This window comes from Helianthus annuus, chromosome 16, assembly GCF_002127325.2.
Source record: "Helianthus annuus cultivar XRQ/B chromosome 16, HanXRQr2.0-SUNRISE, whole genome shotgun sequence".
NCBI lineage: Eukaryota > Viridiplantae > Streptophyta > Magnoliopsida > Asterales > Asteraceae > Helianthus > Helianthus annuus.
Window position 1 is genome coordinate 95,298,796 of NC_035448.2, and position 18,143 is coordinate 95,316,938.

Here is an 18,143-nt window from a genome sequence, read left to right on the forward strand (position 1 = left end):
AAAACATACAAAATAAACTAGACATCTGGGAACATGGCCAACACCTCTACAGGAGTATGTAATGCTTCACCATACCACTCAAGAGGGTGAGGCCCAACGATCCATTTGTTTTCACTTTCCCAATCACCCACAGCAGATGTCATCATTTGGACCCCGACCAAAATTGCAGAAAGACGTCCACCTTGACGCCGTTTATACACCACCGAGCACTGACCCCTCCGATCAGACGGAAAAGCCTGCGTCAAAGCATCGGCTGACAAAAACATAGTCCCTGCATCGTTTCTAACCACAGCAGGGAGGGGGACATCATCTTTACCTTCACCAGGGCACGGAGCGATAAGCAGAAATTCTCCACTTCCGGCAGCCTTTTCCAGGGTCTGATCTGCAACACAGACCATAGCTCAACAGCATCAAGAGCCTTCAAAATTTCAGAAACCCTTCGTAGACGGAGTTTCTGGCTCATGTTGTTTTTACCAAATCTAGTAAAAAGTAATAATCTATATATATAAATTTGAAATGGGCTGAGGTAAGCACAATTAAGGGACGTGTAAGAAGTCGTAATGATTCATGTCAAATCGCCACCTTCTGAATGGCGGGGTTGAAGTAATCATCAATTTCATTAATAACTTCTGACAGCATCAAACGCCTGCACATATACCCACAAGCTACAGTTTCAGTTGAGAGGCGATCGGTCAAACGCCTATTCACCTTCTAGCCTATGACACATGGTCCATGTCACATCAAAATCAACACACGCTAGAAGACGTTCACTATAGCATAATGCTCGTTTCAACTTAAAAGCAGAGTGTCTTCTCCAAGAAGATTTCCAACATCTCGCGCCAAAACTTCCAAAAACTCAAATCCCACTTCTCTTATATAGTCCAGTACTCCACTTATTTGCATAAGAACAACACTGGACTGGGGGGACTTGAAGGGGTAAGGTCCCCAAAAGCTTGCGCAGGTGTATGAGACCATACCACAACTTCACCACAATAAACATTCTTTAAAAGAACCAATGCGCGGCTGCGCACCGATTCTAAAGAAGAAAACTCAAAAGAGAATAGTCCTCAACATCCGCGCGCCTAGAAAGCCAATAACATGACCTTGCGCAGACTCATGCAACTGAATAAATAGGATGGAAGCAAAATACCTCCGCACATTTACAACCCAGACTTAAACAGGAAAGACCTTTCTGTTACAACAAGAATTACCATGGGGCAGAGGCTTAGAGGATTATAGCTGTAATCCATCCAGAAGGCCCCATCGTGCACGACCAATTCAGCTATAACCGAGTGATGACGTGGCATCATCCTGAACACTCATCAAGGTCACGGTGATAACACTAACTTGGAGAAGGATCCACCCACATTCACCTTCTACGTGGCACCTCCCTAGTCGTTGATCTCACCCACGATTCGTGTGCATAAACGTCAAGATAAAGATTAACGGAAGAAGGAGTAACCGCTTACGAAAAATACTTTCCGTTATCTCTTCCGTCAACAAACTTTCCCGCCCAAAATCCGGTTATAAATAAGACAAGTCAGGTACAATTTCTCAAGTTACCCTCACTTCACTTTCACTATTACTTCTTCTTCTTCTTCATTGAAACATGTACTTATTCTCACGCCGGAGGGTGGTTACGGAGAGAACCCCCATTCTCCCCATGGCGAGTCTAACGGCTGTTCGTTTTGTAGTTATCATTCGAAGAAAGAGCTTAGCCAAACCCCGAATCAAACGAGAGGACCTAACCCTTTTATGCAGAACTAAACCCCTGGTCCAATTGATTCCGGTCATTTGAAGCAGTGTTTCTTCAAATCTAAAAAATCATAAGAATTCTAAAAAATCCTAAATATTCTAAAAATTATGAAAAAAGCTCTAAAAAAATCTTAAAAATCCTAAAAACTTTTTTAGAATTTTTTGGATTTTTTTGGATTTTTTATTATTTTTTTGATTTTTTAGTAATTTTTAGATTTTTTTTTTATTTTTTTGGTTTTTTAAGATTTTTTTTGGAGTTTTTAGATTATTTTAATTGTTTTTTTTTATTTTTTGGATTGTTTATTATTTTTTTTGATTTTTAGATTTTTTTTGATTTTTTTGATTTTTAGATTTTATTCGAATTTTTTTTGATGTTTTAGAATTTTTTGGATTTTTTTTATTATTTTTTATTTTTAGATTTTTTATTATTTTTTTTGGATTTTTAGTTTTTTTTTGGAGTTTTTAGAAAGAGTTAATTACATAGTTAGTCCTTGTGGTTTGCACAAAATGACATACTTAGGTACTAATAGTTTAAAATCACTTTCTACGGTATTAAGTTTTCATTTTGTAACGTTTGGATGTATTAACTTCTAGGTTATTAACATAGTTAGTCCATGTGGTTTACACAAAATAATATACTTAGGTACTAATAAAATATGATTTTAAACCTACAAATAACGTTAATACCTTCAAACGTTACAAAATGAAAAGTTAATACCCTAAAATGTGATTTTAAACTATTAGTACCTAAGCATGTTACTTTGTGCAAACCACAGAGACTAACAATGTAATTAACTCTTTTAGAAATTTTTGGATTTTTTTTTATTATTTTTAGAATTTTTTGGATTTTTTATTGTGTTTTGGATTTTTTAGATTTTTTTGAATTTTTATTGTTTTTTTTTGAGTTAATTACATAGTTAGTCCTTGTGGTTTGCATAAAGTAACATACTTAGGTACTAATAGTTTAAGATCACATTCTAGGGTATTAACTTTTCATTTTGTAACGTTTGGAGGTATTAACGTTATTTGTAGGTTTAAAATCACATTCTGATAGTACCTAAGTATGTTATTTTGTGCAAACCACAAGGACTAACTATGTTAATACCCAAGAAGTTAATACCTCCAAACGTTACAAAATGAAAAGTTAATACCCTAGAAGGTGATTTTAAACTATTAGTACCTAAGTATGTTATTTTATGCAAACCACAAGGACTAACTATGTAATTAACTCTTTTTTTTATTTTTAGATTTGATTAGATTTTTAGATTTTTTTAGATTTTTTAGATTTTTTTTTTAATTTTTAGAAGTTTTTGGATTTTTTTTATTTTTTTGAATTTTTATTATTTTTTGATTTTTAGAACTTTTTTGGATTTTTTATTATTTTTTTGATTTCTTATAATTTTTTGGAATTTTTTTATTTTTGGATTTTTATTGTTTTTTAGATTTTTCTGATTTTTTAGAAATTTTTTTATTATTTTTAATTTTTTTTGTTATTCTTAAAATTTTTATTATTTGTGAAGCCAACGCATACGAACACTCGAATAGGATGAAGAATCTGTCTGTGATGCTCTTTTTTGAGTTATCCATTTATCCATCGTAATACCCATCCAGACCTACGAATTATTTTAAATAGATATCATATAACCTATTCTGACCCATCTTTAATTATTTTTTTAACTCATTCTGACCTGATGAAACAATGGTTAACCGGGCAGGGTTAACACACTAGTCTCGTCAAGAAGGGTTAATCCTTTCCTCTCGAGGATCGCTGGCTGGATCGCCTGCCGGTTGATCTCCTGCACAAGGAAACAAACCGTGACTCGTAACAAGGAGGATGGGGTGGGGGGGTGCTCCTTGTTACCACTCTCCGGCGTGAGAATCAGTCGTCTGCTTGGGAAGCAAAGTATGATAGTAGTAGTAGTGAGAGAGTTGTTAAAAGATACCTCAAACCTGGTTTGGGGTTGGTATTTATAGCCGAGTGTAGGATCGTGTTCTGACCCGATTGAGTCGTTCAGAGGCGTTCAACTTCGTTTCAGGTGCGGAATTACAAGAAACGAAGGTAGAAATAGCTGATTCTTCACTAAAACTGCTGATTGTATTGATTAACAATCGATTACACGCAGTTCTTCACACCGGCAGCACTTCGGCGTGGAATACAAGGAGATGCTTATGGTTTCGCTCATGTGAACACCTATATATAGGCATGATAGTTTCGCTCCAATGGACACATGTCCATATAAGCGAAACCTATCATGTACATATAAGCGAAACTATCATGCCCATAAAAGCGAAACCTCTCCTAAATGTCCCTATGAGCGAAACCTGCTCACTAAACACACACAATCTCCTATTTTCTCGTAAAACGCACCCTAATCTATACAATCCAATCTATGACTCGATCCAAGACGAAGTCGACAGATGTAGTGCACCAACACCGAGGAGTGAAGGAGGAGGTGGATGGATAGACTGATGGCATGCTGCACCTTTTGCAGGTGTGTCAGGCATGTCGGTTGTGGAGGTGACGCCACGTCAGTGGACCTGACAGGCGGTTGCCATTGGTGCTACTTGCTCTGTGGTGTCAGTCCCACTTGCTGAGTATACAGGATGCGGTGCGGGTCGCATCGCCGTTTGCGGTAACTGTAGACGTTCCGGCTTCTCACTCTTTGATCAAGAAATACACGAGATGCGGTGCCAAGCCGCATCGGCATCCGTGGTGACTGTTGCTGTTATCCACCTCCCTTGTATTGATAGAAGTGTTCACTGGATGCGGTGCTAGGCCGCATCGCTGTGAACGCTTCCGTTTTCATACACCAGATGCGGTGCCATGCCGCATCACTATACCGTTCTCATATTCCAGGTGAGTCCTCCATCATTGGGCAGATTGGATTTAACCACTGTGTCGGCGCGTTCCTGCACGGACACAGGTAGGTTGTTAGCTAGTGGGGGTTTTGATAAGGGTAATGGTCACTCGCGGTCGATGCTGACGCGAGATCTGGGACCATACCCCTTCAAGTCCCCCCCAGTCTAGTGTTGCTGCCATATGCAAGTTGCATGTGGGAGGAGTACTGGACTATGGTGTCTAGAAGGTAATTTGGAGTCTGGAGAAGATCCTAGGCCATGTAGATGGTCTTTGCTCTTCGTAAATTAAGTTGGAGATCTGGAAGGGTCATGTGATGCCTCTTCCGTACCGGTGAGAATGTTTCGTCTGATGCGAAATTCTCAGCCTTGGGTTGGGTGCCACCTGTTGGTGTGTCGAACCAACCTTTGAGGTCTTGCTAGGGGTGTGCACAAACTTCGAACCAACCTCTGAGATGGTGGTTGAAGATGTGCACAAACTTTGAACCAACCTTTGAGGTGGTGAATGAAGAAGAGAGTGGTCTTCAGTAGTAATTGGACATGTAATGATGATCCCTTTTGTGGGGTGTTCATGTTCTTCCAATTTAGCTCTCAAGTAACCGCACGTCCTTTGCGGTTACCTCGTTACTTGACATTGTTGGCCACGGTTGGCTGAGCAATGTTGGATATTTGCGTCATTGTTGGCCATGTTTGGTCGAACAATGTGAATCTGGATAATGGTCAAATACACATGGTCATAGGCATGGTTATGCCCATCATTGTTTATTCTATCCGTCTCATAATTGGGGCAGCAAAGTCATAAGCAGACTTGTTACCGCTGTTCGGCCGCTTGTTGTTCGACGAGATCTCTTATGATCATTGGGGGTCTCGTCCGCATTTCTTCCTTAGCCACTTTCCTTCACGCTCCAATACCGAGGAGTTTTCCTTGAAGTAGCTTCGTTCATCTATGTGATGACTAAGTTGTGGCTCTTCCGTAGCAACCATTTGCGGAGCTATGGGTGTGTCCGCAGTGACTCATGAGTGTCTGCGGTTTTGTAACCCCATACTTGCTTGAAATGAGTGTGTTGCTCGGATGTGGCTCTTAAAGGATCAGGAGTCAGGGTTGCTGATGTGCGTGCACGTACATTCCCCTCCTTCTTTTTGTTGAAGAAGTTGCTTACGCACCCTCTGTGGTTGTGAACCGGACAGGAGGGATTTGAAGCTTGAAGAGAATGAAGGCAATGCGGTTTACCTGTTTCTGAGATGCGGTTCAGTCCAAAGAACAACGCTGGTTCTGAGTATCTGACACACCTGTACAGGCTCGTGTGTGTCATCTCCGCATATTCCACGTGTGCTCGTGGGTATGTGCGGATATGTTTATACCCCCTTAACCATGGAAGGATAAAATTTTTAGCTATTTTGAGGGGTATGTAAAAAAAACGACATGCGGTATGGGTTATGGTGCGGTATACCAGAGAAACCGCATGCCGCTTGTGTTTGGATAATGTTGTCGCTCTTTGTTGTATACGTGGCTGAGCGCACGTGTGAGTTGGTGGAAGTTGGTGAGATTTTCTGGCATGTGCTGAAATGAAAGGACATTTGCACTGCCCGAGGTCATTAAATGCACTGTAGCAGGAGTGTAAACGTCTCCTATGTCAGGCGCGTGTGCGGCCACGCACGCGTGGTAACCGTCAGCGGAACCGTCGCTTGACACGTGGTGCCGCATAATTCGCTCTTTTTGAACGTGATGATTCAGTTTCCATGCTGCATTAATTGCGATCGGTATATAAGGGGAAACTGTTCGTGGTTTCCCCTCACTTGTTCAAAATTTCAAAAATTCCGATGAGAGAAAAAAGATTCCTCTGTCTTCTCCGATAAGTGTTTTCTGAAATTCCGGTGAGGTGGTTTGAGTTTTTAGTACTCATTTCATTTTCTTCTACATCTCTGATGGCTGAACCATCAAATCCACACAATGTGGAGGGTGAAAACCCTGAACAGCCGGTGGCAGCGGCTGATGAAGATGAAGACGATGATGGTGGTGCTCCCGGTGGTGGGTTACCGGTATTGAAGTGGTCCAAGGGTCATTTTAAAATCCTGATGACCAGCATACAAATGGCGGAGGAGTGGGGTGCCACCTACCCACAAGAGGGTGACACCGGTGCCGATGCTCCGGCCGGCTATATCACCCTATAGGCTGATTTTTTTAAAGATGGCAACCTCCGACTGCCGGTGACGGTGTTTGTTGCTGAGGTGTTAGAGTACTATCACCTTCACATTTCCCAACTGAGTCCATTTGGGATGTTCCGGATCAGGAACTTCGAGTACACTTTCTGTGCTCATGGTTTGGACGTCACCATTGAGAATTTCCGGCGGTTTTACCAGTTAACGGTAAACATCGGATTTTTTTCTTTTAATCAACGACATGGGAGCCTGAAGTTGATGACACCTCCCAAGGGTGTGACCCAGTGGAAGAGAAATTTTTTTTACGTTAAAGCCTGTGCGGTCCATGCCAACATGACTTTTCGGAACGTAAATGTGGGTGTTACTGGGGAAGATAATCCTGTCGCCACCGCAAAGACTGTGGATTGGTTCTCTAGGCTGCGGCCTATTGAACTCAAGAAATTGGACAACAATCAGTTGTGGGTGTTGCGAATGATGCTTACCAGGCCGGATAGGAGGGCAAGGCCTGTTGTGCGGGAGAAGAGTGGTGGTAAGCATTATCACCCTTGTGCGGTTTCCTTGTTCCCTTTACTTGTTTCACTGACTTTACATGTGTTTTATCAGTGGATGCTCCCTTATGGAGGATGTTTGAGCCGGACTTCGAAGGGAAGGTTGAGTTGATTGCGTGTGGGGAACGGGAAGGTTTTAATTTGGAGATTGTTGGCAATTTCCGCGTTCCCACGCGTGAGATACTGAATGCACCCGTGCCGGAAGGCGAAGGTATCTTCTAAGATTCCCTTGTTTTCAAAGTCCACCCTTGTAATCTGTTTGCTTGATTGTTTAAATGCAGGTACCCTTGGGGATCTGGGGAAGTTTGAAAAAACTGTCCCTAAAAACATGTGGAGAGGAAACAGGTGAAGAAACCTGTTACGCCCTAATTCGTATTTATCAAAAGTCGCAGCGGAAATTCGTACCATAAAATTTCTTTCATTACAAACGTCTTGACTTACTTGAAAGTTCGTTTTAAAATGTATCTTTTACAAAGATAAAATATAAGTCATGTTACTAATAGTACATACTTAATTATTCCCGTACAATCTATCTCGCGACTCGGTCTTCGATCTCTAATTCTTGTGATAATTCGCCCGATATCCGTATAACCTGTACTCACCACATACATTCATAACATTAGTACACATTATATAGACAAGATTCATTCGCGTACACTTCACATTTCGTTATCTTTCAAACTTTAAGCATTTCACGTGCGTATCCATTTTCTGGTGAGGCTTCAATAATGTACCTGCATTACTTTTCAATCTCAAGGTGCACCATTAATAACGTTAACCCTCAACGTGACAAAATAATGCATACATGCGTAATTACATACATACATACATACACATCTACATTCGTACATATCTTCTCTACAATTTTACATACGTGTATACTCTCATACATGACTTATTACATACATACATATACTTCTACATACGTACGTACCTTTCCTACATCTTTACATACATGCATACGCTCGTACATATCTTTATACATACATACATGCACATCTATATACGTACAAACCTTTCCTACATCATTACATACATGCATACCTTTATGTACACGTGCTAGATCACGCGTACCTCTTACCTAATCATACATTATTTACATGGGTCTTAGACTTAGCTTTATGGCTCATAAACATCTAAGGAACCATCAAAAACATGTTTGGAAGGTCCGCCGTAGACCACGGATGACAAACCGAAGCCTACGATACATAAATTAACTTAAATAACAAGATTTCAGCTTTTGGAACTTGGGGAGGCCGTCGCCGACGCCCCTAGGGCCGTCGGCGACGGGCCTTGCATTTACCCGTAACCCAAAAACCCGTAGACAGGAAATTAACCCGTCAGCACAAAAGTTCACTTTCTGGAGCCCGTCGGCGACGCCCCCATACCCGTCGGCGACGCCCTCTAGAAACTGCAGTTTTCTGCAGTTCCGTTTCGTCGTCCGTACGCACTAAAACGCGCATAACTTTTGAACCGTTTACCCGTTTAACCCCCCGTTTCTTTCTACATGCTTGTAAATTCACCATTTATCATATGGACCTAAAACCCAACATCCGAGTTAAGGAAATTCTTGACTTACACGCTCTTGGCCTATTATTCACTTATGAATTATTCGACCCGTTATGGGTATTTATACATTAAAAGGTCTATAACATACAAAACCCTATACTTCGCTTTCATACTAAACCAAGACATTACTCTAATCGAATAGCTCACTTCTAAATGACTTTTAAGGTCGTTTACCCGAAATCCCCACCAAGGGCATTTTTGACAACTTTGCCCCATTATTAACAACAAAGCACTACCTTGCATAAGTAACCAATCCTACTACCTAGTTACGGTTCTTAATCACGCATACCTTGCTCGGATCAAAGCTGAGATCCGTTTAATACTTCATCGATATCATACCATTTGTTCCTATTCGACTTCAATTATCATACCTAGTTAAGTTGCATATAACTTTACATAAATAACTAAGAAGTGATTACGGAATCACTTACCTTGAGCGTCCATTTTCGCATTGGCTTCCTTGTCCCCTTTTGACCCATTAGTCTTTCGTGCTTGAGTCCACGTCCACATGATCCCTAATGCTTTCATATCACATCCTTGTAAGTGTACACGTTTTCACATATAATGATCATATCAAAAGCGTAACTCACATTTGACTTTCATGGTCAAGTCTAATAAACATAAAGCATACATCCAAAACCACATCTTTTAGACTCATGCAATCCATCATGTTAACGCATAAAACACATATTAATTTAGCACCTACCATACGACACTATGTACATTTCGTACTTATGATGCTAGAGTACTTACAACCACATGATCACATAATCATACTCGCATACACATACGCTTACATATACTTTCACATATCATACACCTTCGCTCTTAATTACCTTGATTCAAGCACATCTAATACAAGGTGAGCATTACACCATTCAAGCACAAGGTACAAGCTCCTAATGCATAAATTTGACCAACATATACTTTCAACCCGAATTCGTATACGAGTTCCATCTAAAGCATATATTTCCAGTTAGTAAACTACTACTTTTATCACAATCGCTTTCTATACATGTAAACTCACGACTTGCATACAATTTCACTTTCTAGCTTCACCTAGTCATTTTATCAAACACTTGGCGTGCGTACCACTTTCTAAGCATAATGTACAAGTGTCCTAAGCATATTCTTCCTACATTCACCTCATGAATCATCTTATTCAAGCAAAGTCTCACAATCATCAATTCCACGTCAAGCTTACCTATCACAATCTATTGTACAACACTTCATACAACACAAAATCACAATTTATCATCTACAAGATCATCGTGATCATCATGTTCACTCTCATGCAATGGGTTTCATTCTAAATCATTCAACTAACCAAAATTTAAACCTTAACATGATAGGATTAACAAATAATCATGCTAATTTCAACCTTAACATCATAACCCATTTTGTCAAACATCATCAAAACATAAAATTCGACTTACTTGGTGTGAAGAACACTTGGGTGGTCAAGAATCTTGGTTCATGCATTAGTTTTGAGCCAAATTCCTCCCTCAATTTGAAGAATTTAGGCTGATTAGGGTTTTTGTTCTTCCCCTCCCCTTTCTCTCGATCGCACACCATCACCAAACACTGACTAACTTTTGGTCAAGTGTTTTATTTATAACATTTTTCATTTTAACCCCCTTATCTTTTAAAACATGGCATTTATTTCATTTTACATACTAACTTGGTTAACTTCATGTGCACATGTGTTTTATACTTTCCATAGTTTATAAAACTTTACTAATGGTAGAATTCTATATTTATCATTTCTTTTCGCCAAATATTGCGATTAAAGCATTGTAGTATATCTTACGAAATTTGGGGTGTTACAAGCCTACCCCCCTTAAAGAAGGTTTCGTCCCCGAAACCTTTCTCGTTCTTACTCTTACCCTTCTATTGTACTTATTCAATGGGCACGTTACAACCTAAGTCATTCGGGTCTTTGCAAAAGTCTTAATCATGAATAATTATGATGGTACACATTGTCCTTATCTTCTTAAATTAGTAATTTGCCTTCATAATAACACGAGGTCAGGGTCTGGTCCAGAGCTCTTATTAGTGTCTTTTACTTTATATTGCTAGTTTCTAGTACATACTATCACTAGCATTTCATTCATCGAATTTATTCCAATTGTATACAATTATTAATCGTGCAAACCCAAGTCTATGGCTTGTTTCTAACTTCCTATTTACGCATATTACATTCATTTATTTACTAATCGAAATAAATCGATTATTTCATACTACTCATACCCCATATACTATCCTTCATTTTGTTCGCTATGAGCTATCCTACACATTCCATTACTCTCATTACCTCTGATTAGCTTTAAGCTCATAGGAAGGGTCGATTTATTATCATACGCCTACTGCAATCATTCGAAGACTTATTATTACAACCAAGTCACCCTTTTTACACCTACTTATCCGTACTTAACATGAAGACTAAGCATTATTTCCATGGTTACTATTGTTATCTATGTCATGCATATCTTTTCTACCATGCCTTGTTCAAATGAACATGGCCAACAAGCCGAGCATCAAGGTTAGCATTTCTTATTGATACTTGCCGTTTCGTATATTCTATCATAATTTCCACAGTTATGATCGTTCAAGTTCAGTACCACCAGTTCACATAAAAGCATCATTCAATATGTAACTTTCTATTTAACATCCACAAGTTAAACCATTTACTAACCTTGCTAATTTGGCACCGACCAACGTGTAACAACCCGAGTTGACTCGCTCCTTCACGAATCCGTATCTTAACAGGGTTGATCTTGTCCATCTGGTATCATGAGCTTTCATTCATGAGCATTCTTTCACCGTTCTCGGTAGATTCATTGCATCATGATTTCTGCCAATCTCATTATAAAATTAGGGGTTTACACACTTCATTCGATTTTATTTAAACATGATGTTTATCACCTGACCTCGTTTTTACATCAATACTTTATTAATTCCTTCTTAAGACATTAGTGTGGTAGACCTATTCATAACAGGTCAATACATGGCCATTTCTTAATATATCATTCTTGTTATTTATATATATATACGTATCGAGGTACATGTTTTAAATCCGTCCCACGGTTTTAAATGTAACATCCATACCCCTCATTCCTTCTATGTTTGAATCCATCTAGCGGCTTCAAACATATCATTCGTACCTTTTCTTCCTTACATGTGTTTTAACAAAAACTTAAAGTTTTACCTACCTTCAGCAACAAGATTTTAAAGTTAGTCATCTCAGTTGTCGAATCATAATCACTTCATTTTAGTTCCATCCACATATGAGCTTTCTTCTTTCTTACACATTCGACTACCCAAGTAATTGGGTTCGGCATAAACACTCTCAAAGAGAGTTAAGCATACACATTCGACTACCCAAATAATTGGGTTTCGGCATAAACACTCTCAAAGAGAGTTAAGCATACACATTCGACTACCCAAATAATTGGGTTTCGGCATAAACACTCTCAAAGAGAGTTAAGCATACACATTCGACTACCCAAATAATTGGGTTTCGGCATAAACACTCTCAAAGAGAGTTAAGCATACACATTCGACTACCCAAATAATTGGGTTTTTCACATTTAATCATAACTTCTTCTTTCAATCCGTATAACGGATTAAGCTTCTAACATTCATTAGAGCATTCAAAATCACCCGTTCAAAACGGATGGTAGCTTATTCTTATTCGACTTGTTCGCCAGAACCGGTCGACTCGCATAACTTTTCATAACCTTCGTTAGCATAACCAAATCCGCAATGGATTTGCTATTTCGCATTCGCTACAACATAGCGCCCACCTGCTACCCAGTTCTACCGGACATACCTGCAATAATTGCCACGGTCTCACGAACGTCATATGCTTCTTGCGTACTGGCCAGGTGCGCAATTCACACACTAGTTTCGTGCCTTCGTGTAATCATCGCCTTATGCCCGAGAAATGGGTTTCAGTTTCGTGCACATTTCTAAAACTTCCCCAAGACCACATCATTGTCTTTCGTTTAATAATTTCCCTCCCAAGGAGACCCCTTCCTTTTTCTTTTGACATCGGTACTCATACATATTAGTAGTGTGTACCTGGGGTTAATTTTCCTATTTGCACCATTGCCCGCCTTAGCTTTCATCCTATTCTGTATTCACGGATCATCCTCTTCACGATCTTAAGCTTACCTTGCACATAACACACTATTAGTTTCCTTCAAGTACATAATCTAATACATACTTACATTCGCCTTTGCATTTAGGCCTCGATCGAGTCTTGGATTGTACGGGTTCTTGATTACGAGAGCACACCGGTTTGAGTTCAAGCATTTACTTTCTATTACTTGATTCTCTCAAACCAGGGCTCTGATACCAACTTGTTACGCCCTAATTCGTATTTATCAAAAGTCGCAGCGGAAATTCGTGCCATAAAATTTCTTTCATTACAAACGTCTTGACTTACTTGAAAGTTCGTTTTAAAATGTATCTTTTACAAAGATAAAATATAAGTCATGTTACTAATAGTACATACTTAATTATTCCCGTACAATCTATCTCGCGACTCGGTCTTCGATCTCTAATTCTTGTGATAATTCGCCCGATATCTGTATAACCTGTACTCACCACATACATTCATAACATTAGTACACATTATATAAACAAGATTCATTCGCGTACACTTCACATTTCGTTATCTTTCAAACTTTAAGCATTTCACGTGCGTATCCATTTTCTGGTGAGGCTTCAATAATGTACCTGCATTACTTTTCAATCTCAAGGTGCACCATTAATAACGTTAACCCTCAACGTGACAAAATAATGCATACATGCGTAATTACATACATACATACATACACATCTACATTCGTACATATCTTCTCTACAATTTTACATACGTGTATACTCTCATACATGACTTATTACATACATACATATACTTCTACATACGTACGTACCTTTCCTACATCTTTACATACATGCATACGCTCGTACATATCTTTATACATACATACATGCACATCTATATACGTACAAACCTTTCCTACATCATTACATACATGCATACCTTTATGTACACGTGCTAGATCACGCGTACCTCTTACCTAATCATACATTATTTACATGGGTCTTAGACTTAGCTTTATGGCTCATAAACATCTAAGGAACCATCAAAAACATGTTTGGAAGGTCCGCCGTAGACCACGGATGACAAACCGAAGCCTACGATACATAAATTAACTTAAATAACAAGATTTCAGCTTTTGGAACTTGGGGAGGCCGTCGCCGACGCCCCTAGGGCCGTCGGCGACGGGCCTTGCATTTACCCGTAACCCAAAAACCCGTAGACAGGAAATTAACCCGTCAGCACAAAAGTTCACTTTCTGGAGCCCGTCGGCGACGCCCCATACCCGTCGGCGACGCCCTCTAGAAACTGCAGTTTTCTGCAGTTCCGTTTCGTCGTCCGTACGCACTAAAACGCGCATAACTTTTGAACCGTTTACCCGTTTAACCCCCCGTTTCTTTCTACATGCTTGTAAATTCACCATTTATCATATGGACCTAAAACCCAACATCCGAGTTAAGGAAATTCTTGACTTACACGCTCTTGGCCTATTATTCACTTATGAATTATTCGACCCGTTATGGGTATTTATACATTAAAAGGTCTATAACATACAAAACCCTATACTTCGCTTTCATACTAAACCAAGACATTACTCTAATCGAATAGCTCACTTCTAAATGACTTTTAAGGTCGTTTACCCGAAATCCCCACCAAGGGCGTTTTTGACAACTTTGCCCCATTATTAACAACAAAGCACTACCTTGCATAAGTAACCAATCCTACTACCTAGTTACGGTTCTTAATCACGCATACCTTGCTCGGATCAAAGCTGAGATCCGTTTAATACTTCATCGATATCATACCATTTGTTCCTATTCGACTTCAATTATCATACCTAGTTAAGTTGCATATAACTTTACATAAATAACTAAGAAGTGATTACGGAATCACTTACCTTGAGCGTCCATTTTCGCATTGGCTTCCTTGTCCCCTTTTGACCCATTAGTCTTTCGTGCTTGAGTCCACGTCCACATGATCCCTAATGCTTTCATATCACATCCTTGTAAGTGTACACGTTTTCACATATAATGATCATATCAAAAGCGTAACTCACATTTGACTTTCATGGTCAAGTCTAATAAACATAAAGCATACATCCAAAACCACATCTTTTAGACTCATGCAATCCATCATGTTAACGCATAAAACACATATTAATTTAGCACCTACCATACGACACTATGTACATTTCGTACTTATGATGCTAGAGTACTTACAACCACATGATCACATAATCATACTCGCATACACATACGCTTACATATACTTTCACATATCATACACCTTCGCTCTTAATTACCTTGATTCAAGCACATCTAATACAAGGTGAGCATTACACCATTCAAGCACAAGGTACAAGCTCCTAATGCATAAATTTGACCAACATATACTTTCAACCCGAATTCGTATACGAGTTCCATCTAAAGCATATATTTCCAGTTAGTAAACTACTACTTTTATCACAATCGCTTTCTATACATGTAAACTCACGACTTGCATACAATTTCACTTTCTAGCTTCACCTAGTCATTTTATCAAACACTTGGCGTGCGTACCACTTTCTAAGCATAATGTACAAGTGTCCTAAGCATATTCTTCCTACATTCACCTCATGAATCATCTTATTCAAGCAAAGTCTCACAATCATCAATTCCACGTCAAGCTTACCTATCACAATCTATTGTACAACACTTCATACAACACAAAATCACAATTTATCATCTACAAGATCATCGTGATCATCATGTTCACTCTCATGCAATGGGTTTCATTCTAAATCATTCAACTAACCAAAATTTAAACCTTAACATGATAGGATTAACAAATAATCATGCTAATTTCAACCTTAACATCATAACCCATTTTGTCAAACATCATCAAAACATAAAATTCGACTTACTTGGTGTGAAGAACACTTGGGTGGTCAAGAATCTTGGTTCATGCATTAGTTTTGAGCCAAATTCCTCCCTCAATTTGAAGAATTTAGGCTGATTAGGGTTTTTGTTCTTCCCCTCCCCTTTCTCTCGATCGCACACCATCACCAAACACTGACTAACTTTTGGTCAAGTGTTTTATTTATAACATTTTTCATTTTAACCCCCTTATCTTTTAAAACATGGCATTTATTTCATTTTACATACTAACTTGGTTAACTTCATGTGCACATGTGTTTTATACTTTCCATAGTTTATAAAACTTTACTAATGGTAGAATTCTATATTTATCATTTCTTTTCGCCAAATATTGCGATTAAAGCATTGTAGTATATCTTACGAAATTTGGGGTGTTACAAGCCTACCCCCCTTAAAGAAGGTTTCGTCCCCGAAACCTTTCTCGTTCTTACTCTTACCCTTCTATAGTGGCGAATGCCATTCTGGAAGATTACAAGGTGATGGGTCGCAGGGAGGAGGAGGCTGCGCGCTTGCGGGCCGAGGCGGAGGAGTTGGTCAAGGTTGCTCGTGCGGGTGCAGAGCAGCTTAAAAAAGATAGGGCTGCTTTTGAAAAGCAGAAGCAAACCGAGGAGTGGGCTACGACTGCTGAGCTCAAACAGGTTCGTACTCTTGCCAAGTTACTTTCTAAGGAGCGCAAGAGTTGGAAAGAAACTCTTTCTAGTGAGCGTAAGTCATGGAAAGAATCTTGGGCCAAGATGAATGAAACAGTGTTTCGTGTTCGTCAGGAGTTGACGAATGCCAAGGCAGCGAATGCTGCTTTGGGCAAGGAGAAGGCTGCGGCTGAGGCGATTGCTGTTAAAGCCTAGCAGGCGGAGGCCCGGGCTGTAAAGGCGCTTGAAGAGGCCAAAGAGGCGGGGGCCCGTGCTGCAAAGGCTCTTGAAGAGGCCAAGGAGAGGGAGAGTCGTGCTTCGAAGGCTCTTGAAGAAGCGAATGCTGAGCGCACCCGTTTGAATCAGGTTGTTGGCAGCCTTCAGTATGAGTTGCCTTTTCAGTTGAACTTTACTTTCTGCCTTTCGAGAATGTTTACTAATTTTGTGCAAACTGCTTCTTGCTTTTGAAAGGCTGATGTGCAGACTCACGAGGCCAAGCTTGCAGATATTACTGCCCGCGTGACTGTAGCGGAAGAGCGGGCTAATGAGGCTGTCGAGGCCAGAGATGCCCTGACCTCTTCGTTTAATCAGCTTGAGGCTGACCGTGAGTGGATGCGGAGTCACGGTATTGCACGTGTAAGTATCCCGTGCCTTTGTATTTACTTGGATTAGCACGTGATGATCTTATTGTTCTTTTGTTGCAGATTGTTAAAGCTATCATGGACGCGCCTGAGACCGCAATTGGTATAGACTTGATTAAGCAGCGTGCCCGTGATGCTGGTTTTAAAGCTGGTTATAACCGCTGTATCGGCCATATAAACGTTTTATATCGAGGCGGTTACACTAATGAACGGTCCGGGTTTCGTGATGTGGACACCGAAGCGCTTCTTGAGGCGGCCGTTGCATCATTTTATGACATGTCTCTCTCTTCTGTTGAGAAGCTTGATGAATGCTTAGATGCAGCGGACTATGTAGACCGGTTGCGGATGTTATATGCCGATGCGGAAGAGGAAAATACCGCTGGTGACGTCCAAGATGGCGCGGGTACCAGTGGTACAAAGTAGGACTAGGTTGGCCTGCGTGCCCCTTTTTTGTTTTCCTCTTTGTATATGTTAGAACTTTATGTAAATCCGTTGTGCACCACGTGGGTGCATGAATTTTTTGAATATAAAGTTTAACTGTTGCTCAATTTGTACAAGTGTTTTTACTTCTTGCATGTTTGAACGTGTGTATACGGAACTCTACCCATTGTGAATGGGGTTGAGTATACTCTATGCCTTTGTCGTATGAGTATGAGTCAATTCCATCATTTGCCCTGTTAGGGTTTAGGAATTATGTAAGTTTTGTAAAAACTTGTGTATCCAGAACTCTACCCATTGTGAATGGGGTTGAGTATACTCTATACCTTTGTCGTATGAGTATGAGTCAATTCCATCATTTGCCCTGTTAGGGTTTAGGAATTATGTAAGTTTTGTAAAAACTTGTGTATCCGGAACTCTACCCATTGTGAATGGGGTTGAGTATACTCTATACCTTTGTCGTATGAGTATGAATCAATTCCATCGTTTGCCCTGTTAGGGTTTAGGAATTGTGTAAGTTT

General features: G+C 39.8%; 1 protein-coding gene across 1 annotated transcript; it reads left to right on the top strand.

Annotated features, from left to right (window-relative positions):
• The first annotated feature begins 16,393 nt into the window (after nucleotides 1–16,393).
• Nucleotides 16,394–17,721, top strand: LOC110919392. The gene is made up of 5 exons (XM_022163665.1): nucleotides 16,394–16,552; nucleotides 16,763–16,909; nucleotides 17,015–17,179; nucleotides 17,248–17,587; nucleotides 17,660–17,721. Exons 1-5 carry the CDS (start codon nucleotides 16,394–16,396, stop codon nucleotides 17,719–17,721), a joined length of 873 nt encoding a protein of 290 aa, XP_022019357.1.
• The last annotated feature ends 422 nt before the right edge of the window (nucleotides 17,722–18,143 follow it).

Bases quoted from the DNA above. Each gene is read 5' to 3' on its own strand.
- LOC110919392 (XM_022163665.1), top strand. From the start codon at position 16,394: ATGGGTCGCAGGGAGGAGGAGGCTGCGCGCTTGCGGGCCGAGGCGGAG. The intron at 16,553-16,762 runs GTTCGTACTCTT...AAAGCCTAGCAG, and splicing joins CGACTGCTGAGCTCAAACAG to GCGGAGGCCCGGGCTGTAAA. The intron at 17,180-17,247 runs GTAAGTATCCCG...CTTTTGTTGCAG, and splicing joins GGAGTCACGGTATTGCACGT to ATTGTTAAAGCTATCATGGA.